Source organism: Onychostoma macrolepis, chromosome 01 (genome assembly GCF_012432095.1).
Source record: "Onychostoma macrolepis isolate SWU-2019 chromosome 01, ASM1243209v1, whole genome shotgun sequence".
Taxonomy (NCBI): Eukaryota; Metazoa; Chordata; class Actinopteri; order Cypriniformes; family Cyprinidae; genus Onychostoma; species Onychostoma macrolepis.
Genome location: NC_081155.1, coordinates 25,997,496 through 26,023,601, shown reverse-complemented (window position 1 = coordinate 26,023,601; position 26,106 = coordinate 25,997,496). Strand labels below are relative to the sequence as shown.

At 35.9% G+C, this 26,106-nt stretch overlaps 1 protein-coding gene across 1 annotated transcript in view; it reads left to right on the top strand.

Moving 5' to 3' along the window:
- The window catches only part of vps8 (VPS8 subunit of CORVET complex), a 143,956-nt gene that overhangs the window by 3,131 nt on the left and 114,719 nt on the right, over positions 1-26,106 (top strand). Inside the window, exons 7-20 of the mRNA XM_058758450.1 lie at positions 1,616-1,740; positions 1,847-1,933; positions 2,022-2,089; positions 6,774-6,927; positions 8,798-8,857; positions 9,992-10,099; positions 10,379-10,459; positions 10,552-10,722; positions 11,842-11,916; positions 15,273-15,308; positions 15,398-15,488; positions 15,799-15,845; positions 16,864-16,953; positions 17,822-17,868. Coding sequence (XP_058614433.1) covers positions 1,616-1,740; positions 1,847-1,933; positions 2,022-2,089; positions 6,774-6,927; positions 8,798-8,857; positions 9,992-10,099; positions 10,379-10,459; positions 10,552-10,722; positions 11,842-11,916; positions 15,273-15,308; positions 15,398-15,488; positions 15,799-15,845; positions 16,864-16,953; positions 17,822-17,868 — 1,240 coding nt within the window. The remainder of the gene's footprint in view (positions 1-1,615; positions 1,741-1,846; positions 1,934-2,021; positions 2,090-6,773; positions 6,928-8,797; positions 8,858-9,991; positions 10,100-10,378; positions 10,460-10,551; positions 10,723-11,841; positions 11,917-15,272; positions 15,309-15,397; positions 15,489-15,798; positions 15,846-16,863; positions 16,954-17,821; positions 17,869-26,106) is intronic.

Genomic DNA, 26,106 nt, shown 5'->3' with positions numbered 1-26,106 from the left:
CCACAGCTGATTGTGTTGACCCCCAGCTATAATCAGTCTGTCATTGTGTCCTCCCTCCCACACACACACTATAACCATATGATGCTAAACCATGTAGCATGCTGTAGTGTAGTTCATGTATGGTAATGTTTTTTAAAGATATATTTCTAGTTAAAATCATTGGTAATACTTTAAGGACCAGTTCTCACTATTAACTAGTTGCATATTAGCATGCATATTATTAGCATATTGGCTGTTTATTAATATTTATAAAGAACATATTAATGCCTTATTCATGACCTTATTTTCGATCTCTTAATCCTACCCCATACCTAACCTTTAAAGCAGCAAATTAGGAGTTCTTTTTATTTATTATACAATTAACAAAAGCAAAAAAGGCCTCTAACACTAGCTTGCTCTATTCTTTTTCTATTCTATCTGTTTTCTTTTTATTTATTATATAAAAAAAAAAAAAAAAAAATACCTTGCTATGTGTACTGCGTTAAGCTAACTGAGACTTGTTATAGCACTTGCATATCATTGCTCTTTTGTTGATTTTGATTGCTTCCATTGTTCTCATTTGTAAGTTGCTTTGGATAAAAGTGTCTGCTAAATTACTAAATGTAATTGTAAATGTAAATATGCATTGGCAACATTAGTGCTCGATGGTCCCTACTCCTCATGTAGGCTATTAGGTTTCCACTAATTGGATTATTATAATGATAATTAAAGCTTAAATGATCAAATTTTAGGTTTCCAGGAGTTTTAAAAGCTCAATGTTCTTCAGGGTTTTCACTTATTTTAACCAGTGAATTTAGATAAATTTTTCAGTCGTTCATGATTTAATGAATAAGGATTACCGATTTTTCTTTCTTTTTTTTCTTTCTTTTTTTCTTTTTTTTTACACAATTATAAATTTTTACACATATAAATATTTAAGATATTACTTGACCAGCTCTAGAAATCAAACTTTTAAAATTAGGCAGCCTTATATATCCAGGCATTTCAAGATTGTGAGAACCCTGTTTCTTCAAAGGAAGGAATAAATAAATAAATACATAGGTACATACATACATGACATTTTGTCGTATTTTAAACAATTTTTGCAGAGGCCCCCTAATGGACCCAGGACCCCTTTTTTGAGAGCACTGCAGTAGACACAACTTGCATGCTATTATGCTTCTTTTTCATGTTAATGCATGTATATTTTGGCCAGTGTCACTTTAATTCAGTGTGAACAGCACAGCAAGAATAGGAAACTATCACAGTGCTGCTTCAGCTACACAGTGCTGTTCTGTCTCACCTTTCAGTGTGAATCCTCTAACCTGCTAACATGGGTGCAGAAAAAAAGATCTGCTTGTGTGTCTAGTGTGAAATGGCCTAAGAGCATGCTAAACCATTTAAAGCATAATTTTTTTAATAGAAAGATATGGGCTGAGAAGTTTGCCATGGCTGTTTGCACGGTCTTCGTCTGTTTGTGTTTTGCTTGCTGCTGCATTTGGAAGTATTGTAACAAAAACAAACCACTGTGTGTGTGTAATTTTTTTAAATTATTGTTGATAAAGCTTGAAGGACATAATTGTTCCATAATCTGCACTTAATGCTGTTTTGTCTAATTGGTATATTTTGATTTCAGATCAGAACCAAGCTCTGCGTCTCTGTCTGGGCACCACAGCGACAGGAGCGGAGTATGGGGCGGTGTCAGCTCTCAGTATTAATCACGATTGCACACGACTGCTGTGTGGCTTTGCCAAAGGACAGGTGAGCCGCAACAAAGCCTTAAACTCACAGGCAATCTTGATGGCAAATAACTTATTCATAATGGTCAGGTCAAGGTATGTAATGTGTCATTTTATTCCTAATGCAGATCACCATGTGGGATCTGGCCAATGGGAAGCTGCTCCGCACTATCACTGACGCCCATCCACCTGGCACTGCCATACTACATGTGAAGGTTATGCACTGTACTTATGTATGTACTTTACATGCTTTTGTTGTTCACTGACATTGAATAAAGCACTTTTCTCTCTTTCTTTCCACAGTTCACTGACCACCCGGCACTAGCCGTGTGTAATGACAGTGGCGGATCAGTGTTTGAGCTGTCATTCAGGTGAGATGTACTTCAACTTAAACATATCTTGAATTTTATACGCATTTTAAGCACATTTATAAGGCACATTTACAACATTGTAGTACAGATAACTGGTGTGTAGGGGGCAGTAGAGCCTCATGCATCTGACCAGGGATCCTCAAATCTAGCTCGTGAGATCCACTTTCCTGCAGAGTTTAGCTTCTACCCTGATCAAACTCACCTACCTGTGATTTTCTAGTGATCCTGAAGACACTGATTAGCATGCTCAGGTGTGTTTGATTAGGGTTATAGCTATACTATTCAGGAAAATGGATCTATTTTATTTAATTAAAATAAACATTAGCTGAAATAAAATAACATGAAAAGGTTAACTTATTTTCTTTCATAAAACTAAATTAACTAAATCTAAAATTTAGAATTGTACAGATATTAAGAACACAACAAAATGAAACGTAAGATTTAATTCAAAATAATAGCATATTCAGTGATGGTGAAATAACACTGGACACAGCATAAAGACGCCTCATGCCGCTTAAAAAGATTAATCAAACCCCCACCCCCACCCCCAAACAAACTAGAAAGCAACCTATAAGTGAGCTAATATAGCTTTAGTATTTTTAATTTACATAGATGATTAAACCTAACATACAGATTAAAATATCCACTTATTAAAGGGGTCATATAATGCCATTTTTGTACAAGCTAATATGATTCTTTAGGGTCTAAATTGAAAGTTTGTAATATACTTTAATTAAAAATTCTCATTAGTATTGTAAGAAAACACTCATTTTACCTGCTCAAAAACAGCTCTGTTTTCAGCACACGGTTTTAGTGCATGTGTTTTTAAATGCTAATGAGCTTTGCTCGCCCCGCCCCTCTGTTCTGTGGGGCGTTTTTGACACAACACACGTGGAGTGTTGCCTTGACAACAGTTGAGGGTAAGATGTGCTTGCCTATACAAAAGTAAATATGTGATCAGATAACATAACTTATTCTGGCATAATATTGAAAAACATCAATTAGAGTATTTATAGTCTTGGATCATATGCATTTGCAGGATGTAAACAGTATTTTGCAGGTATTGTGTTACCATTAATTTTCATGCAGTTATAACTGTTTTTTATTTATTTAAATTTTTTACATTACTTCTTAACAGACACCGTTATAAACCATCTACAAAAGTAAGCTTAGTGTAGTGTTATAATGTTAACTTTAATATCTGCGTACACAGTTTGTAATAACACAATAACCATAACGTTTTGTTCATTATAAACCTGGGATTATTGAGAACGTCGTAAATAGAAAACATGCATGTACCCTGAATGTAAACATTAGCCACATACATCGTGAAGCGTGCTAGCGATTTGCAAAGGTTAATTAAACTTTACACTCACTTCTTCTGGAGGTTCAGCAGGAACACGAATAGTTGGTACCGATTCTTTTTTCAGGAGCAGCTTCTTAGCAAAACCAGCTTTATACTGACCTTCATTTATAAAGCAGTCTGGTGAAAAATGATTCGCGCAAACATGAAAACATTGACGTTGCTCGTGGGGAATATTCCCTTCAAAAGCAAAACTCAGCCACTGTGTATTCAGCGGTTCGGACTTAGGAACATCAAAATGACTGCTGTGTTCATTATTGCACCCGAGAACAGAACACCACAATCGCTAGACGCCATTCTGCTCATAGACAGCTCCAGCGTATATCAACAATGACGCGGACTATGATTGACAGCTCGCTCACGAGCAAGGGCGGTCTGTGTTGAAACACTGCTGTCAATCAACCATCGTGGGAGGCGTCCGACCGTGTGGCGTCCACACGGTCGAACGGCTTGATTTGAGACAGGGTAAAACAAATAAGGAGATTAAAAAAACACTGGATGGATTTTTATCATTTTATGATGGTTGTGTACAGGCACTGCTAACACACATTTCAGTACAATCAACTTGTAAAAGTGCATGTACCATTATATGACCCCTTTAAATCAAATGAAAAAAACTAATTAAATTGGTCAGTTCTACTTCAAATATCTATGATTTAAGAGTAAACATTTTCCTGTATTCTAGTATTGCTCCATTCATTCTCTATGTTGACTACTATATATATATATATATATATATATATATATATATATACAGGTGCATCTCAATAAATTAGAATGTTGTGAAAAAGTTCATTTTTTCTTGTAAGTTATTTCAAAAAGTGAAACTTTCACATATTTTAGATTCATTGTATGTAAAGTAAAACATTTCAAAAGTTTTTTTGTTTTAATTTTGATGATTAGAGCTTACAGCTCATGAAAGTCAAAAATCAGTATCTCAAAATATTAGAATATTTACATTTGAGTTTCAATTAATGACCATCCCTACAGTATAAATTCCGGGTATCTCTTGTTCTTTGAAACCACAATAATGGGGAAGACTGCTGACTTGGCAATGATCCAGAAGACGATCATTGACACCCTCCATAAAGAGGGTAAGTCACAGAGGGTCATTACTGAAAGGTGTGGCTGTTTACAGAGTGCTGTATCAAAGCATGTTAAATGCAAAGTTGACTGGAAGGAAGAATTTGGGTAGGAAAAGGTACACAAGCAACAGGGATGACTGCAAGCTTGAGAATACTGTCAAGCAAAGCTGATTCAAACACTTGTGAAAGCTTCACAAGGAGTGGATTGAAGCTGGAGTCAGTGCATCGAGAGTCACCACGCTCAGACGTCTTCAGGAAAAGGGCTACCAAGCCACTTCTGAACCAGAGACAACGTCAGAAGCATCTTACTTGGGCTGTGGAGAAAAAGAACTGGACCGTTGCTCAGTGGTCCAAAGTCCTCTTTTCAGATGAAAGTAAATTTTGCATTTAATTTGGAAATCAAGGTCCCAGAGTCTGGAGGACTCAGAAGAGTGGAGAGGCACAGAATCCATGTTGCAAGTCCAGGATAAAAATATTTATCCAAGTCCAGTGTGAAGTTTCCACAGTCAGTGATGATTTGGGCTGCCATATCATCTGCTGGTGTTGGTCCACTGTGTTTTCTGATGTCCACAGTCAACGCAGCCATCTACCAGGAAATTTTAGAGCACTTCATGCTTCCTTCTGCTGACAAGCTTTATGGAGATGCTGATTTCATTTTCCAGCAGGACTTGGCACCTGCCCAGAGGTACCAAAAGCTGGTTCAATGACCATAGTGTTACTGTGCTTGATTGGCCAGCAAACTCGCCTGACCTGAACCCCATAGAGAATCTGTGGGGTATTGTCAAGAGGAAGATGAGAGACACCAGACCCAACAATACAGATGACCTGAAGGCTGCTATCAAAGCAACCTGGGCTTCCATATCACCTCAGCAGTGCCACAAACTGATCACCCCCATGCCACGCCGAATTGAGGCAGTAATTAAAGCAAAAGCAGCCCCTACCAAGTATTGAGTACATATACAGTAAATGAACATACTTTCCAGAAGGCCAACAATTCACTAAAAATGTTTTTTTTATTGGTCTTATGAAGTATTCTAATTTGTTGAGATAGTGAATTGGTGGGTTTTTGTTAAATGTGAGCCAAAATTATCACAATTAAAGAACCAAAGACTTAAACTACTTCAGTCTGTGTGCATTGAATTTATTTAATACATGAGTTTCACAATTTGAGTTGAATTACTGAAATAAATGAACTTTTCCATGATATTCAAATTAATTGAGATGCACCTGTGTATATGTGTGTATATATATATATATATATATATATATATGTATATATATATCTTTCCTGCATTCATTTTTTTCCATTCTGTAAATAAATAAATGTAAAAATATTATGCACTGCACTGCACTACACTGTCATTTTATTGCTATATTGTTAATATCATGACTTGATATGCTGTCCCACTTTGCCGATATGGTATATCCACTCTATTTCAACATTATAAATTATTACACTGAACAAAATTATAAACGCAGCACTTTTGTTTTTGCCCCCATTTTTCATGAGCTGAACTCAAAGATTTAAGACTTTTTCTATGTACACAAAAGGCCTATTTCTCTCAAATATTGTTCACAAATCTGTCTAAATCTGTGTTAGTGAGCACTTCTCCTTTGCCGAGGTTGTGGCATATCAACATGCTGATTAGACAGCGTGATTATTGCACAGGTGTGCCTTAGGCTGGCTACAATAAAACACCACTCTAAAATGTGCAGTTTTACTGTATTGGGGGGGGTCCGAAAATCAGTCAGTATCTGGTGTGACCACCATTTGCCTTTTGTGTACATAGAAAAAGTCTTAGATCTTTGCGTTCACAGCTCATGAAAAATGGAGGCAAAAACAAAAGTGTTGCGTTTATAATTTTGTTCAGTGTTTATTGAACAATTACTAGCATTCATTTTTTTTGTGCCATATTTTACCTGACATTTCTCATTCATTTTTCTTACCATTGCTTCTCTGGCAGAGAATAGAGCTCTGTCACATCCCTCAACTTAGACATTCCAACAGAAACCTAATTATCTGAATCTGTATCAATTGATGAATTCTCTTATGACTCTAGTCTTATTGAAGGAGGAAATTGTCATTCATTTCCCACTGAATGCTTTTGTTGAGTAAAAAAAAACATTCATTCTTATTAACCTGACAGGTATCTATCATTTACTGCTATAATGCTGGGACTCTATTATAGTGGTTCTGGATTATGAATGTGCTCACATTCTCTCTGTCTCTATCTAGAAGGGTAATGGGGATGAGGACATGTGAATCCAGGTGTTTATTCAGTGGCTCTAAAGGTGAGGTTTGCTGTGTTGAGCCTCTACATGCTGGACCTGAACTGAGAGATCATCCCATTACCCACTACTCCCTGCTGGCCATGGCCTCACTCACCAAGGTATACTCATACATTCAGTACTTTCTACTGCTGACTACTCACTCCCTAAATGTCTAGGGGTGTCACAATATCACTGTTTGTGCTCAGACCAATTCTATATAACATACATAATCTTTTATTAGGCTCAAAAGTGGGGTTTATCTTTTAATAAAACACCTTTATTATTTAAACTGTAAAGATGCTTAAATCATATTTTTTGCAGATGTTATATACATTATTGTTGTTTCAGAAGATTTTGGGAAATGTTTGGATTTTTGGCTTTAGGTGGTTCCCATAAAAGCAGCAAATAATCAAACATGCTTTTGTAATCACACCAGTGCAACCAAAATTTAGTTGAACTGGTAGGAGAATTAGCAAAATTGGACCATTTAGTTTCAGTGTGTGCAGGCCTGGTTCATTTACAGAGAGAATAAACATGTTTTGTGCCAAATGAAATCTCTTGAAACTGAAAAAAAAAAAGTGCACTTAATGGCTAGGCATTTCTCATATTCAGCACCCTGATAAATTTTTGGAGTGTTTGTTTAATGTGTTCGATTGTCAAAAATACCTCTCCTGCTCTACAGTTCCAAAATTGTCAATTTTCCTTTTCAGCCTGAAATAGCATCTTGATGGGTCTATGCAATTCAGGGCAAAATTGGTACATTTCGGTCATTTGGTTTTTGTTTGTTTTTGGATAGTCAACATTTTTTGTGGCGCTGGGTTTTCAGTTAATGTAACATTTGGGTCTTTGAGCACATGCTTTAATGAAAGGATTTTGTATGGTTGTTAATGTCTTTTTCATTCATTAGCTAGAAGAAAATCACTCTTAAAAGTGATTGCAAAAATATTATTCCGGTAACACTTTACAATAAGGTGTCATTTGTTAACATCAGTTAATCTATTAACTAACATGAACAAACAATGAACAATGCATTTATTACACTATTTATTAATCTTTGTTAATGTTAGTTATTGAAAATACAGTTGTTCACTGTTTATTCATGTTGGTTCACAGAGCATTAACTAATGTTAACAAACACAACTTGTGATTTTAATAATGCATTAGTAAATGCTGAAATTGACATTAACTAAGATTAATAAATGCTGTAGAAGTATTGTTCATTCTTAGTTCATGTTTACTAATGTTGTTGATTAATGTTAACTAATGAACCTTATTGTAAAGTGTTACCATTATTCCTCTGTGTCAATTCTGTTATAGTTGTGGTGTGGACTCTGCTATTATCTTAGAGTTGTAGCTTTTTATTTAAATTTAAGGTTCATAGTTGTCATTCTTCATGTGAATCGGCCTCAAAGGCCTATTTTCAATGGACTTATTAGCAGTTTCTCTTTTAACTTCATTCAGCTAAAAACTCATGTGTCCATAACTGCCGTTCCATGTTGGTCTCAGAGAAGTAGCATATAACGTGTAACAACAGTGACAAACAAGCTGACCAAACGAATTACTGTAAAAAGCAGCTGCATAATAAGAATGTTTGATATATTGATATAATTTAATATCATGCGATGCTGAAGACTGGAGTAATGGCTGCCTTAAATTCAGTTTTGCATCACTGCAATAAACTGCATTTTAAACAGAAGAGTTATTTTAAATGATAATGATATTTCACATTTTTAATGTTTTACTGTATTTTTCATTAAATAATTGCAGCCTTCATGAGCATAAGTCACTGTATCTGCATTAAATGGGGGTGAAATTTGTATTTTGCATTACTTCTATTTTGGTTTTATGTGCATAAACTAACAGTATTGTCATATCTTTGTATTTGCGTGTTTGTTTGGGGCACCAGTCAGCTACTAGCATCCAAACACACTTGATTGGTTTCTGTTTGACTGCAGATTTATTCAGCCTCTGAACTCTTTATTTTGACAGATTCTGCTGATAGGACTGAAGCCTTCACTCAAAGTGTGGATGACTTTTCCCTACGGGAAGGTGCAGTACACACTTTTATTCTCAGTGTTCTTGTGTGTGTATCTGTTTGCTTTTCCAACAGCCATCAACACGCCATCTAATAGATCAACTTATAAACTCTGTATTCAAGATTAATATTACCATTTGTTTTTGCAGCACACGCATCTTTTGACTGCATCTGCATGTTTTTTTTTCTCTCTCTTCAACTGTAAATATCATATACAAGTTCATACATTTATATACCCTACCTTACATTACTCAGCCCTGATCTCAGTGTCACCGCGCATAAAGGGATAGTTTGCCCTAAGCTCATAATTCTGTCATTTACTCACTGTCATGTCGTTCCAAACTCATTACACCTTTGTTTATCTTCAGAATCACAACTGTACTTCCAGTGCATCGAGTGATCATCATGCTTTTTAACTGTATTAAAAAGAAAAGTTTTGTTGCATTTAGTTTTGTTGCAGTTATGTTGCATTTGCTGACCTGAGAGTGGGTTTTTAAGTTGGCATGAATTCGTAATTTTAGCTTATTTATTCCTTTTAATTTATATTAATGGGATTATTGTGAATAATTGACCATTGCACACATATGTGACCCTGGACCACAAAACCAGTCTTAAGTCGCACGTAGCCAACAGTACATTGTATGGGTCAAAATTATCGATTTTTCTTTTATGCCAAAAATCATTAGGATATTATGGAAGCCCAAGTTTCCGCCACTGAATAAAAAAAAAAAAAAAGGTTATTGTGACTTTTTGCGACTGTGAGAAAAAAGTCAGAATTGTGAGATAAAAAGTCGCAATAACCTTTTTTATTTAGTGACGGAAACGGGCTTCCATAGGATATTAAGTAAAGATCATGTTCCATGAAGATATTTTGTAAATTTCCTACCGTAAATATATCAAAACTTAATTTTTGATTAGTATTATGCATTGCTATGGACATCATTTGGACAAAGGCGATTTTTTTTTTCTTTTCTTTTTTTTTTTTTTTTTGCACCCTCAGGTTCCAGATATTCAAATAGTTGTATCTCAGCCAAATATTATCCTATCCTAACAAACCATACATCAATGGAAAGCTTATTTATTTATGTCTGGACTCTAATCATTGCAGTTCTAAATATCTCATACATTTTAAATGTTTTTGAATGCAGACGGATCCTGCGAGTGTTCCCTTGTTGGCTTGGCAGTTTGTGGCAGTACAGAAAACAATCAACCCAGTTCTGGCTTTCTGTAGAGGAGACACCATCCACTTCCTGCTGGTCAGTTTGAGCAACACTGTTTTCAAAGTGATAAAATGAATGTAGACTTAAAGGTGAAGTGTGGCATTTCTGTTCTGTTTGAACATCCCTAGTGGCCAGACACACCAAGTTTGGGGAGGGACAACTGTTTGAGACATTTCTGATATTTATGAGTGGTTGAAAGTAGTTAGAAAACAAGTCATACATCTGTTTAGTTCTGCTAGTGGAACAGAAATGACATACTTCACCTTTAAATAAGGTCATACTGTAATCAACCCACTCTGTTGTTTTGGTGCTCAGGTTAAAAAGGACGAGTCTGGCACCATCCATGTCATCAAACAGAGACAGCTTCAACTCAACTGTGACCTCATCAGTCTGAGCGTGAGTCAGACCCTCACTAACAACAATCATACGAGTTTGATTACCTTTATGGCAGTGTGCATTGTTTAATGTTGTCTCTTGTCTCTTGGCAGTGGATAAACCCCCGTACGCTTGTGTTAATGGACAGCACAGAGAAGCTGCGAGTGGTGGACAGACCCAGTCAGGAGGAGCTGGAAACAGTGGACATGGCCGAGCTGCTGCTGGTTTATAACAGCAGCCATTTTAAATCCCTCGCTACCGGTGGAAATGTCAGCCAAGCACTGGTAAAGACCAGGATCTTGATATGCCAGAGTTTTTAGCATTTAGTTTGGTGCATGTTGTACTTTATAGTGTGAAACAGTGAATGCCCACCTTTTCCCATGACCTAGGTTTTGGAAGTATTTTTTTCCCATTTATTTTCTTCATAAGTATTAAAAATATGAAGAATGAAGTATTTGTAGCCTTCAGTCAACCAGCTTGATGAGGAAACATAAATCACTGCAGCTAAGATGACATTACAATTTATTGAGTATTAAAATATTGAAAGTATTTAAAAATGAGAGAAATCATCTAAAAGAATACTTAAAGAATCAACTCAAGTATGCACAATGTAATTAAATGTAAAATACAATTAAAATAATCAATTGAAATTAAGCTGAAGTAAAATAAAATATGAATATTCGATAAACTTGCTATGGAAATTAGACATGCTGCCTGGACAACTAACTGAAATAAAGTTTAAAATGAATAAAAATAAATAAAAGCTAAATATTACAAGCAAAAACTAAAGACAAAAGCACATAAAATCAATATGACAATTTAAAATATAAAAGTTAAATAAAAATATTAACAAATTCTATAATATTATATTAATAATGCAAAAATAGCACATATAAAAAATGACATTGCGTTATGCTTCTAAGCACAATTTTTTAGGTAAATGATCATTCTACAATCCCAGTGACTTGTGACTTTTATGGAAGCATGTATACTCCCATTTATCTCAGAATGCATGGTAGGTGTGTCTTGAAAAATCTCTGACAAAAAAATCTCTGTTTTAAGATAATTTCAGTGAAGAAAATGAGTAAAAGTTTTACTTGCATGTAGACAGGAGGAGTCATTTGAGGCCAGCCAGTATACAATTTACATCGGGTACACAATGAGGCTGAGGCTGAGATCAGGTTGTAAAGAGCATAGATTAAAGATTCAGAAGTCATTGTTAAGACCATTTACCTAAACTTTATATTCATAAACGCACGAAGAACCTAATTGCCAATTCATGAGATGTAGAGAAACTATAGAAGGATGCTTCACATTGAGTGTCTGGCATATAAAGATAAAGGATTTTTTCTTTGCATATAAAGGAGAAAACATTAAATCACTATTCCTCTGTACATCTTTAGGCTCTAGTTGGAGAGAAGACATGTTACCAGTCTGTTTGCAGCAATGCAGGCCAGATCATGTATCTGGGAACAAAGGTAAAGCCACTCATGATAACACTGAACACAAGCACAAAACAGCACTTAAGAATGGACTTTTTACATTGCTAAAATTTCAGTTCTATGTGAGCTTCCAGTATAGTATTCTCCCATAGCAGACTGTGGTAGTAAGAAAGTCCTTCTGTCATATTTCTAACTGCTAATCACAGCTAATTATATTATAGTCCAGCGCCAAAAATACAATTTGATATCAAATTGTATTTCTGTAATATTTGGTTACATCAATTAATTAATTGCACCAACCAGGTATTGTAAGGTAAATGCTGATCATTTTTAGGTGTTTCTGAGCAGAACTCTCTCTCTCTCTCTCTCTCTCTCTCTCTATATATATATAAGTATTTTTCTTGTGTCCCTTTTGCCAAATGGAAACTGCTTGGAACAAAATGAAATACTGTTTAATAATGTTCTTTTTTAAAATTAGAGTACACTGTGCTGTGGGCAGCTACATCATTAAACAAATTTATGCTCTTAGCTCTAAATTTGTATCTAATTTGACAAAATTGCAAAAATAAGGGTGCTACAGAATCTGGCACAGTCCCAGCAGTCAGCATGTGACATCATAAGAGCCTGCGGCAATGCAAGGACTAGAGCAACAGAAAGAGGTTGTAATTCTGAGAGTTTACTCTGAGAATATGTTTTGATCTGCGTTTTGTGAGAGGTTTCTTGCACTAATCAATTGAAAATGGAAGAGGGGTGACTTCAGTTACTTTTACTTTTAAAAACGTTTTGTTTGCTTATTCTATATAGGGTAAAAATGGCCATTAAAGATATAAGATATTAATGTCAATATACAGTATTGGTTTTATAATACAAAAGTAATATAGGACTTCATACCTTTATTATGAGACAAATCTAATCCGTCATACTTGGGTGAATTGTCCATCACAAGCGACAATTTGCCAAGGAAAAACATCCAACAACATTCACAAACGTGTAAACTCTAAGAAATGTTGATATATTCTTTATTGTTTACATCAGATTTTGTCTAAAAAGACTCGCCCTCCATTATGTTTCTGTGTTCATGTTACAGAACTGTACATGATACCATAAATTACTTTCAGAAAAAAATGAGCTTGCCTCCAAGCAGTGCAGTCAGATTTTATGACATCTTGAGAGATACATGTATATCCAATAATTTTTCACTGTAAACCATCAGCCTTTGGCTTTGTGATACATTTTTGACAGACAAAACATTTAGCCAATGAGAAGATGATTTTTAACAGTGTGTTGGATGTTTATCTCTGTAAAATGTTGAGCGAATCGTCTGAAACTGGCTAGTGAAAATTCCATCTTTAAAAAGCTGATTTGATGTTGTTAGTCATGTATTTTAAACTAATTAAAGGAGTAGTTCATCCAAAAAATTGCTGAAAATGTACTCGCCCTCAAGCCATCCAAGATGTAGATGAGTTTGTTTCTTCATGGGAACAGATTTGGAGAAATGTAGCATTGCATCACTTGCTCACAAGTGGATCCTCTGCCGTATCCTCTGAAATATCACTATAATTCACAAGTAATTCACACGTAATTCACACGACTTCAGTTCAGTCCATCAATTAACATCTTGTGATATGAAAAGCTGTGTGTTTGTAAGAAACAAATCCATCATTAAGATGTTTTTGACTTCAAACTGTTGCTTCTGACCAAAATATGAATCCTTAATCCGTCACTGGAGAAAGCAGTAGAGGACTCATTTTAGCCAGAAGTGACAGTTTAAAGTAAACAAACAAAAAAATTGTTTTAATGAGGGATTTGTTTCTTATAAACACAACTTATAATTTCACAAGACACTAATTGATGGACTGGAGTCGTGTGGATTACTTGTGAATTATTGTGATGTTTTTATCAGCTGTTTGGACTCTCATTCTGACGGCACCCATTCACTGCAGAGCATCCACTTTTTTTTGAGCAAGTGATGTAATGCTAAATTTCTTCAAATGTCTGTTTCCATGAAGAAACAAGCTTACCTACATCTTGGATGGCCTAAGGGTGAGTACATTCTCAGCAAATGTCCATGGTTAGGTGAAGAATTACTTTTCAAACTTTTGATCTGAACTAGATTATCAGAAATTAAGACAGTCACCATGTCACTCCTCCATGTGTTGTCCACAGCAGAATAATCTTCTCAAGTATTCATCTTCTTATGAAGATTTGCAATAATGAATACATGGGATTTGCAAGGGTATCTTGTAAACTCTCAGTCTGGTAGCACATGTTGGGTGGCTTGTGTTCAGCTGTAAGTTTGGCTGACTCCTCCAGCACCCCTCTGACTGAGCTATGGCACACTCAAGTGCTATTATGCTAATCACACATCATGCATTCCCTGAATATTCATTGAGGTCTGCTCTCCGTGATGTCCTCACTGAACTTCCTGTTACCTGCAGCCAGAGGAAGGGAGGGAAGGGAAGAGAAATGAAGGAGAGAGGGGCCGCTGGAGGGAGGGGGAGAAAGAAGGATTGCATTAAAATTGCCTGTGGGTCATCCATTAGACATGGTAGTGGGCCAGCTCTGGGAGGTCACATTAATTCCTGTGGCCTGTATCACTTCCCCCAAGTGCTGCTTATTTAATAACTCAGCCAGTGCTTGAATAAACAACTAATGTGACCTTAAGTTTTATGAATGATTCTAATTTAATGCTCTATTAATACATTTAATGGCAAATACATGTACTTCACTGGGCTTTGTACATTTTCACTGGTCCGTTCTAAATATAATAAATGTTTTAGGAGCCAATTAAACAGTATAATTTTCTACGATTAATTTTATCATTATTTAAAAGTTTGGGGTCATTAAGGTGTTTAATGTGAAAAATGTTAAAGTAATGTTGTAAAAAATTATTACAAATTAAAATAACTTTATTATTATCAATTTAACTATCATTGTTGCTTAATATTTTTGTGAAACCATGACATATTTAATTTTTTATTTTCAGGATTCTTTATTGAGTAGAACATTCAAAAGAGCACCATTTATTTGAATGATTATTTTTCTGTACTTTTTTCCCCACCAAATGTGCCAATTGTTTAAAATTCCACCATTCCTATATCAACCATATAGAAAATTTGGTCATGTATTTAAATCAGCACAATTTGCAATAATAATGTTTAGTTTAATACAGACAAACAAATGTTTAATTTTTGAAGATGTATTTATGTGATGAGCAATTGAAGATATAGCAACAGTGCAACATCCAGCTGGTAAAATTGACAGTTCTATCTTCTGGCTCAAAACTCCCTTGCACTGCTCTGGGTGATCAGACCACCCTTATAGTTCAGCCCTGTTTCAGATTTGTTAATTATTCCCTGTTTTTTTTTCCGTTTTGTTTTGTTTTTTTGTAGTCTGTGCACATCATGACCCTGAGGAACTGGCGTGAGGTAAGGCGTCATTTTATAGCACATCACAAATGTAATATTGGAGTCACGATAATGAATCTGATAGTAATGGGTCTTCTGACGTCCTGCAGCGTGTGGACCATCTGTTGAAGCAGGAGAAGTTCATGGAGGCTCTGTCTCTTGCCTGGTCCTTCCACGAGGGCACCGCCAAAGCTGTGCTAGGTCGGTCCTTCTGTTCACATCCACTCTAAAATCTACGCTTCTATTGAACCAAATGACTGTTTTTTTTCTCAATTTCGGTGAAAATGATTACAGCTTTCACACCTCAAAGCTTTTAATTTGTAATTATGCAAGTTACAAATTATATAGTCATTTTCCAAGAACTTCAGAATTCTTGTACGGTAGTTAATCACAAAAAAAAAAAAAAAAAGGATTTAGAATACTGTTTGATAGAATTAAGTTTCAAATGCTCTAATGATGCCACAAAATGCAGATAGTAATGTAGACCTAATGGGATATGTTTATGTAACAGGTCTATTTGCAGACCCTGCTAAGAGAAAAGGTGTGGTTGCAGACAAGGTAAGATTCTTGTTAATGCAGTGACACTGCTGTACATACATCTTTCCCATAATAATAAAAAAAAAAAACTCTTGTATCCACCTTTTTCTTCCTGTAAAATTCTATGGGTCTAGCTTCCGGTCTCATCTGTGTCCAGCTATTTTTAGCTGTACAAAACAGTTAGATTTACTGCTTGATATTGAAAATTGGTCTTACCATATTATTTTAATGCATTATCTTTATTACGAACACACTGGTTTGTAGTGCATACAGATTTACGGTTTATTGCACATTGTTATTCTTCTCGTTATTTCCTTATAGCAGCTAATGAACCGGAAGTCTTGCCCATAGGCCTACTTTATACAGGTGGATAGGAAGCAATTGGAACTAGGGATGCACAATCTATGCCCTACCTGTGAAATATTTTAGAATAGCTAAATAAGAAAAAGAGGCTTGTCTAGGCCATGACATACCACCGAGTACTGAAGAATGGTAGAAAGTCTTATGGACCAATCTTTGGTTCATCACACAGTGTTTTTTATGCTGCAAGTAAAGAAAGCCTGGGACTTGTCTGGGACTTTCTGCTGCATCCAGTATTGCCAACCTCAGCCGGGAAAAAAAACAAACAAACTGCAGCACCCTCTGGTTTACTTCATCTTAGTAAGGGTTTCATCCTTCAACAGGATAATGGCCTAAAACAGTAGAGTAGAAGAGGATAGTAGCTTCAAATCATGAAATGGCCAGCACTGTCTCCAGAGTTAAACCTGGTTGAGCTGGTTTGGGGTTTAAAACCATTGATTAAAAATATTTGAGCTTTGTTCTCTAACTGAACTAAGGATGTTATTGGAATCCCACAATATTCTTTATACTGTCAATTTATTTTTTTCTTATTGAGACAGTATTTGATTTTCCTGATTGAACCGATTTCAAATTGATTTTCTCTATCTGTAGCGCTGTAAATGATAGTTATGATGGCTAAATTAACTTGTTGTTGTGCAAATAAAAGACTGCTTTCTCTGAAGATTTTCTCTCTTCACAGATGGTGGAAATTTTGTTACAGTATGTAGATCGCTCTCTGAAAAAATGTCCAGAGCAAGGGAAAATCCAGGTGATGGAGCAGCACTTCCAGGTAATGGGTCACCAATAGAAGCCCTCTCAAATGAGCCTCAAATGGTGTTATCTTATCAAATTTCTATATTATTATTATTATTATTATTATTATTATTATTATTATTTAAAGATGCAAATATTATTTAACAAGAGACTAAGACAGAGCTGAAGAGTTTTTAGCATTATAGAGTCTTTTTAGAGAGGTGAGAGTGAGGAGAGCAGACTGAGAGAGCGATGCAGACAGTCTCCTTTATGTCAGTCTTTAGGCCCGCAGCATCCATTTTTAAACCGCATCTCATCATAAGGCGGAAACCACATACAATAATGGCCCACTAATGTCATCTCTCCCCTGCCTCTGGGTCTCGCTCGCTCTCCGATTTCTTTTTGCCATTAAGAAGCACTCGGTCATCACAAAAATAAGGCACTCACCATCGCCAAATGGCAGGTTTAGCTCTGTATATCTAGGGCAATGTGGAATGTTATGCTTCTGTGTCTGTCAGACACACTTTCAAAGTCAGTTTTACCACAAGAGAAATGTGCATATTTAACTACTTCACCCATATTCGTTGGACTGTGGATAGTACAAGGCTGGGATATATATCAGATAGATAAGATTCACAATATTTTTAACACTATTTGTTGCTTATTTATTGATTCTATAAATCTGCATTGTTCTAGTTCTGTAGAAATCTGTTAAGCTTTCTTCCAAGTTCTACAAACACCGATTTCTTTCTCATTTACTAGTTTACTTTGGTAGCCCTGATGTTATTAATACATTTTATTATCATGAATTAATACATTATCACTGTCATTTTTCTTGTTCTTCTATTCCTTCAAACTCCATCTTTTCTTGCTGCTGCTTTTTCTTTCTCTCTTCTCCTCTGCAGGACATGGTTCCTGTCATGGTGGATTATTGTCTCCTTCTGCAGAGAACGTGAGTGTATACACACCTCTTTTCCTGCACACATACAGTACACACACTATATAGAATGCTGTTGTATGTGTGTACTCTGAGCCTGCTGTTTTTCTGGGAATCATCCCAGAGTTTGCAAAACAAGCCTGAAGCATTAATTAAATGTTTTGGTTTCAATATAATTTAAGCATTACATCATTTGCCACTGGAAATCATTTCAGACCCTCGGTAAAAAAAAAAAGAACAAAAAAGAAAAATACAAAATAAATAACACTAGCATTCAAAAGTTTGGGGTTGGTAGGATTTTTTAAAATGCTTTTTAACAACATCTGTTCACCAAGGCTGCTTTTATTTGATCACAAATACAGTAAAAACAGTAACATTGTGAAATATTATTAAAGTAATTTAAAATAACTGTAATAATTTAAAGTAGCTGTTTATTGTCTGTTGTAATATATTGTAAAATGTCATTTATTCCTGTGATGTCAAAGCTGAATTTTGTAGTGGCCATTACTCCAGTTTTTAGTGTCACATGATCCTTCAGAAATCATTCTACTATGCTGTTTTGCTGTTCAAGAATAATTTCTTATTATTATCAACGTTGAAAACAGCTGATTAATATTTTTCTGGAAGCCATACTTTTTTGGATTCTTTGATGAATAGAAAGATTTCAGATATAGATTTTTTTCTTCTTCTAAAATCTCGGTCTTTCCTGTCACTTCTTTTCAATTTATTTAATCCTTGCTAAAGAAAATTGTGGAAAAATAACCCCAAACTTACTAATTTCTTACTGACCTTAATTGTATAGTTATTGTGTAATATAGTTGTATCAAATTTTTCAGCTTCAACTATAGAGCCTAAATTGCTTTGACTTAAGTAATATGAATGGCTGGGTTACTGTTTCCTGTGTTGTCCTGACAGGGCTGTACATTTATTTATTTTATATTTTTTTGCGCATAGCACTGGTGCTACAGTTGGAAAGGTGTGTGCTACAATAGTATGGCCTGCACTACAAGTATAATTATCTCTGAAAAAAGGTTTAAAAAAGGTTAAATTGTCATAAAATTAATCCATTTGTGACAAGATACGTTTGCTTCATATAATGAACAGATTTAGTTTAGGCTTTTATTTACAAGCTGTAATAAATGGAATGAATGTTTTTGAAAGTAATTCTGTTGTATCTGAATGTCAATCATTTTAAAAGTGCAGTGTACGAAACTGCTTATAGACAAAAAGTTGAAAGTTATTTACGCAACTTTCACAGACTGCTTTTATGTAACAATATATTGAGCTTTGATACCATGTTTAAATAGGGGATATAAATAAGTGAAAGGAGTGATAGATATAAGTTATTGAAATTTTTCATCTTTTCAGGTGTTTTTTTTATATATTTTTTTAAGTTTATGGTTTAAAATATAGTTGTTGGGCTAATTCTGTTGTGTTTCCATCTTGAACGCTTGACGTTCAAATGTGACATCCATTGAAGTTTCCCAAGTGCACCTGAAGGAAGCATATGCTGCAAGGTAAATGAGAGGAAAAAAACTGATCGCATCTGCAGGGAGTGAAAGCAGACCTATCTTTTCATAGCACTTGGGACATATATGTCGCACAGAACAGCTCTACCTCTTCAGTTCCGCTACTGTCAGATATATTTTGCTTTGTGTGTGTGGGAGTGCTAATGAGAATCTGAAGACGGCGAGTGTGTGTATGTGCATGTATGTGCTTGGTTGTTTGTGTTTACTGAATAGCTGGTGAGAGAATGTCTTTACTCTTCTAACAATGTATTGCACAGTGGTTAGCACGTGTGTGTTTGTTTTTACACTCACACAAGTAACCCAGCAGAGCAGAGCTTGTTAACTTGAGGAAGAAGTGTGATGAAGAGCAGATCTCTGCACCTCGATTAACCCGGCTAAAACTCCCAATCGTGTGAGCTCCACCCCCTCAGCACAATTTCAGCAGCAGCTCTCAGATCAGCGGGATGCAGCACCGCTGATCACCCTTCCCTCAACCTCCAGCTGTTCCTATATTAGTCTAACCACTTAGAATTTATAGCAGTTTTGCCAAAGGATAATCTTCCTGTTAATCATATTGAACAACATTTATTCTGAGGTGGTGCTTTGATGGTATTGTGTGGTAATACCACAGTGCTTTGAGCTATACCGTACTGAATACTAGTATGCTCAATTGAATTGCTTTGGAATGGTCAACTAGTCATCCCACAACCAATCGATGATTAGAGTAGTCCAGTGGTTCACGATCTTGATTTTAAATTGGACATTTAGTGTTGAGGCAAGAAATGAGATTTAAATAATGAGACAAGTTTAATTTTTGGTTGAACTTTTCTTGCACAGTTTTGTTTAAGGGTTTTAAGAATGAGAGTTTCAGGACAGTTATTTGTTGAATACCTTTTGTCCTGTGAATAATCCTGTTGAAGAGCTGCACTTAGTATCTTCAGCAGTGGTTTTCACTCAAAGATCCTCCATTGTCCAACACAATATTCATGCCCCCCTCTCAGTACAGGCTAAAAATAGTTCCAATATGTTCTGCAGTTATGACAGCAGCTTTTCAAACCTTTTTTTATAACCGGAAGAGAGCATTGTACCTAAATATACAGTATCTCACAAAAGTTTCACATTTCGGCAGTCATTTTAGTATATCTTTTGAAGGGACAATTCTATAGAAATAAAACTTGGATATATTTTAGAGTAGCCAATGTGCAACTTGTATAGCAGTAAAGATTTACTGTCATCTGAAAATAACTCAACATACAGCCATTATTGTCAAAAAAGCTGGCAACAAAAGTGAGTACACCCTACATGAAAACAGCTATGCGTCGTTTAACCATGCAAGGCCACATGTCCTATTCATCATGTTCATGTTTTTGTCTGCTTGACAGGTCTATACAAATTTGTGTATCTTGTTTTAGAGCAGTTAAAATTTGGTGCTTTGAGTACAATTCTCTCATATTGACCACTGGATGTTCAGCATGGCACCTCGTGACAAAGAACTCTCTGAGGATTTGAGAATTAGAATTGTTGCTCTCCACAAAGATGGCTGAGGCTATAAGAAGTTCGGTAACACCCGAAACTAAAACTGAGTTACAGTACAGTGGCCAGTGGCATACAGAGGTTTTCCAAGACGGGTTTCACTCGGAACAGGCCTTGCAAGGGTCAATCAAAGAAGTTGAGTCCTTGTGCTGTGCGTCAGGTGCAGAAGCTGGCTTCAAAACACAGACGCATGAGTGCTGCCAGCATTGCTTTAGAGATTGCAGAAGTGGAAGGTCAGCTTGTCAGTGCTCAGACCATGTGCCGCACACTGCAAAAAGTCGGTTTGCATGGCTGTCGTCCCAGAAGGAAGCCTCTTCTGAAGCTGGCTCCCAAAAAAGCCTGCAAACAGTTTGCTGAAGACAGCCTGGCCAAGAGCATGAATTACTGGAACAATGTCCTGTGGTCTGATGAGTCTAAGGTAAACTTGTTTGGCTCAGATGGTGTCCAGCATGTGTGGTGACACCCTGGTGAGGAGTACCAAGAAAATTGTGTCTTGCCTACAGTCAAGCATGGTGGTGGTAGCTTCATGGTCTGGGGTTGCATGAGTGCTGCTGGGGAGCTGCGGTTCACTGAGGGAAACATGGATTCCAACATGTACTGAGACATTCTGAAGCAGAAGATGATGACCTCCTTTCAGAAACTGGGCCGAACGGCAGTTTTACAACATAACAACCCCAAACACGCCGCCAAGATGACAACTGCCTTGCTGATGAAGCTGAAGTTGCCAAATATGTCTCCAGACCTGAACCCTATTGAACACCTGTGGGGCATCCTCAAGCGGAAGGTGGAGAAGCACCATGTGTCTAACATCCAGCAGCTCCGGGATGTCATTGTGGAGGAGTGGAAGAGGATGCCAGCAACAACATGTGCAGCTCTGGTGAATTCCAAGCCCAGGTGGATTAAGGCAGTGCTAGATAACAATGGTGCCCCTACAAAATATTGACACTTTGGACACAGTTTTGACATGTTCACTTAGGGTGTACTCATTTTTGTTGCCAGTTATTTAGACAATAATGGCTATATGTTGAGTTATATTTAGAGGATAGTAAATTTGTACTTCTATACAAGCGGCACATTGACTACTCTAAAATATATCCAAGTTTCATTTGTGTAGTATTGTCCCTTGAGAAAATATACTAAATTTTAGCTGAAATGTGAGGGGTGTACTCACTTTTGTGAAATACTGTATGTATTAACTACAATTTGTTCTGTGATTCTAGAAGTTTTAGGAACTGTATGTTCTTTGATTACAGCAGTTGGTGATTTTTAGCTATGGATTTAATTATTATTATTATTAATTATAAACAAACAAGATGAAATTGAAGTGCAGAGTTGTACTAAAAAAAACCCATAAATGCTTAGGAATTACAAACATTTTTATACACAATCCCCCCATTTTCAAGGGCTCAAATGTAATTGGACAAATAAATATAATCATAAATAAAATGTTCATTTTTAATATTTTGTTGAGAATCCTTTGCAGGCAATGACTGCCTTAACTCTGGAACTCATGGTCATCACCAAAGACTGGGTTTCCTCCTTTGTGATGCTTTGCCAGGCCTTTACTGCAGCTGACTTCAGTTGTTGTTTGTTTGTGGGTCTCTCTGCCTTCAGTTGTGTCTTCAGCAAGTGAAATGCATGCTCAATCGGGTTGAGATCAGGAGATTGACTTGGCCATTGCAGAATTTTCCACTTTCTTACCTTCAAAAACTCCTGGGTTGCTTTTGCTTATGTTTTTTTGTCATCATCCATTTGCACTATAAAGTGCCGCCCAATCAACTCTGAAAGTTATTGAGCAGCGCATGTGGAAATAGATATGTACATTTCCTGAAGAAAATGTGAGTGGTGCTTGCAGTGGCATATCACTGCGTCTGCTGCGACCATGTTACGGCAGCAAACTTCCTTGATTATTACGCTGGAATGGGAGTATAGTTCCTAATCATATCGGCCTAGAAAATTGCAACTTTTCATTTTATGCTGGTCTTAGTACACGATAGAACTACAGAAGAGTCAAGTTTTAAATACGAAAAATATCGAAACTCTTTGGTCATTTTTGAACGTGATGCTACTGGTCTAATCGCATTCAATGATCTATGCTAAGCTATGCTAAAAGTGCTATCGCCAGACCCGGAGATCGGCTGAATAGATTCCAAAACGGTAAAACTCAACTTATTAACTCTGGGGGAGTTGGAGAATGAGCCTATTTCCAAAAAAAAGTGGAGTGTTCCTTTAAACCTTTTTCTTTTAACAGTTTTAAACCTCAGATTAAACTGTGCAACAGCTTCAGAACACTTGAAATATAGTGCATAACTTTATGGTGCTTTATAATGTTGTTGTGCCTTTCGTGGGGCTCAGCAATAACACAGAATTGTATATGCACAATATCGGATTTGGATCGATCTCGTCTGATCGATACCCGATCCGCAGAAAATGACCGTATCGGAGCCGATACCGATCCTGAGTATCGGATCAATGCATCCCTACTTTCCTCCAATTTTGATGAATCGAGAATGTTTACTTTAAGCCCATCTTCATTATATAACTGTATCTTGAATGTTTTGGTCAGCAGCTAAAGTAATAAAAATTGTGCCCAAATATGATCTGACTGTATGTATATGTATATAATACATTCATTTACAGTATTATACAGGCCTTCTTAAAGCTGCTGTAATTTCAGTGCCAGAACTATCGCCAAATAGAATTGTAAAAAAAAACAAAGAAAAAGAAAAAACATTGATATTATACTGGGATGGGGCAAGTATTTTACATAAAAAAAACAAAAACAAAAAACAACAACAACAAAAAAAACAATACAAACAAACAAAACTTAAGTTTAATACTGTGCCCATTCTGGTAACCCATCAATTGGTCAGTTTTGAAAATACATAGTTTGGCATATCCCTATACTGAATGATGAACATATTCATAGACCACATGGTATTTATGTGGTACTTCAAAAAAATTATGGAATTATCATTGTACTTATTCAAATAATCACCGTATGAACATTGTGCTTTTTATTGGTGATTTGTTCTTTTGTTCTTCTAGACTCTAAATGAATTTCATGGTTGGATAAACAAACAGAATTGAACATTGATACATACGCGCGCACACACATTATTCAAAACTAATTAACATCTAATGATGAACCCATCCTCACATGAGACCACTAACTTACAAATTGGTATTGGAAAATAATATAACTTTTCCTCTTTTGTAAGAAATGATTACTGAATTCAGAACATCTTTGGAAACAGCACATAGTTCTTAACATTTTTATTTTTTTTCTCTTTCCGCACTTCCCGTCTTATTGTCATGGTGTTTTCATTGCCTGTGGCTCATGGAGTCCTTGGAATAATACACACATGAGCACGTGCATGCATACACATGCACAAACACACAAAGATAAACTGGCATCTCAATATCCTTGGGCCAAACTCTCAGACATCTCATTACTGCCTAGCACTTTCTCTCATGCTGATTATCATCTCCATCTGTTCTCTCTCTCTCTCTAGCAATGTGTCAGTGTTAGTCAGTGTCAGCAGATAACCTCATCTCCCCTCAGATACAGGACCAGTGTCCTAAAGCTTTGCCCCAAAGTATGTTAGTGGAGTGCAGCAATAGCAGTTTTTCCTCTCTTCTGTAAGCCTCCAGATTCACTCCAGGTTTTCCATTTCTCACTCGCTCCTTCCTTACTTGGTGAGAGAAACTGCTTGTTTCAAGTTGTATTACTGTTAAAGGGATCCCCGTATATTAAGACATGTATAGCTTAATATAACGTAAATGATGTCTCTTATTTAAATATGTAGTAAAAAACCCATGAAAATGTATGTTATTTGAAAAAAACAACATCGTTTTTGGACTATGGGGGGCGCCATTATTTTAAGTGCACAGTACATTATGCGTCGATGACGTCAAATGGTTGCACTCAGTGAGCTACTGGCGCTTTTTACCGCAACGCAACTCAGAAAATAAAATACTGATACGATACCACATTGTGAGGCTTTTGGTTGTAATTTTCAGTCGAAGGGCAACAAAAGAAGCGATGTAATGTAAGACTTCTCTGCTTTCCTAGCGATAAGAAAAGGAGAAAAGAATGGGAAGATACCTGTGGACGAATAAAACTTCCGGTAACACTTTATAATAACTGCACGCTATGAATCATTAGGTAAGCATTAGTAAATAGTCAGTTCATCCTTTATAAAGCATTGTCCCAACATTAATAGTCATTAGTAAGCAGTTTATAAATACAGCTATAAATACCTTGTTCTTGATTTATAAGCATATCTATTACAAAGGAGATTTAAAGGCTCAGTTATCTTCCTAACAGATAAAAATAAACAAACACAACACAGAGAGATACAGAACTCAAAAATATTTATTTCAAGATGAAAAAAAAAATGAAACTGTCCAACTGTACACTTTAATTTTTCTTTTTAGTTGTACAGTTTCATTTTTGCATCTTGAAAAAATATTTCTGTGTTCTGTATCCCTCTGTGTTGTGTTTGTTTAACTTGTCTGTTTGGAAGATGAATGAGCCTTTAAATCTCCTTTGTAAATGCTTTACGAGGTATGAATAGTCCTCACTTTAGATGAGCTCACAAAAATAGATGGCTGGCAACTACTAAATGTTTTATAACTACCTGACTTTATCATGAATTACAGCAGGAATATGTGTTAATAAAGCATTTATTAACACACTGAGCAACTATTATCATGTGTCTAAATAATAAGATTTATAAATGTACATTTAAATAGTTTATTAATCATTTACTTACACTTTCTAAATGATCTTATGAACCACTGGCAACTCCTAAATAACTGGTTTGTAAATAACGTAATAATTTAGAAATGATAAATTGATCATTAATAAAGTATGAAAATACGATTATTAAACATTATAGATATGCTCAAGAACAAAACATTTATAGCTGTTTTTATAAACTGCTTACTAATGCCTATTAATGTTGTAACAATGCTTTATAAATAATGAATTGACTATTTACTAATGATTAACTAATGATTCATAGTGTGCAGTTATTATAAAGTGTTACCAAACTTCCTAAAGACCCGCTTCTTTTTTCTCTCTACTTTAGCCCTGATGCCTTTGAGTCTTTTAGTAGACCACAGCTACTGAAAGAGCTTACAAACGGCTGAGACAAGAAACGCTAGATGCCATCTGTTAGGATGTAAACATGCCGACGCTAATCAT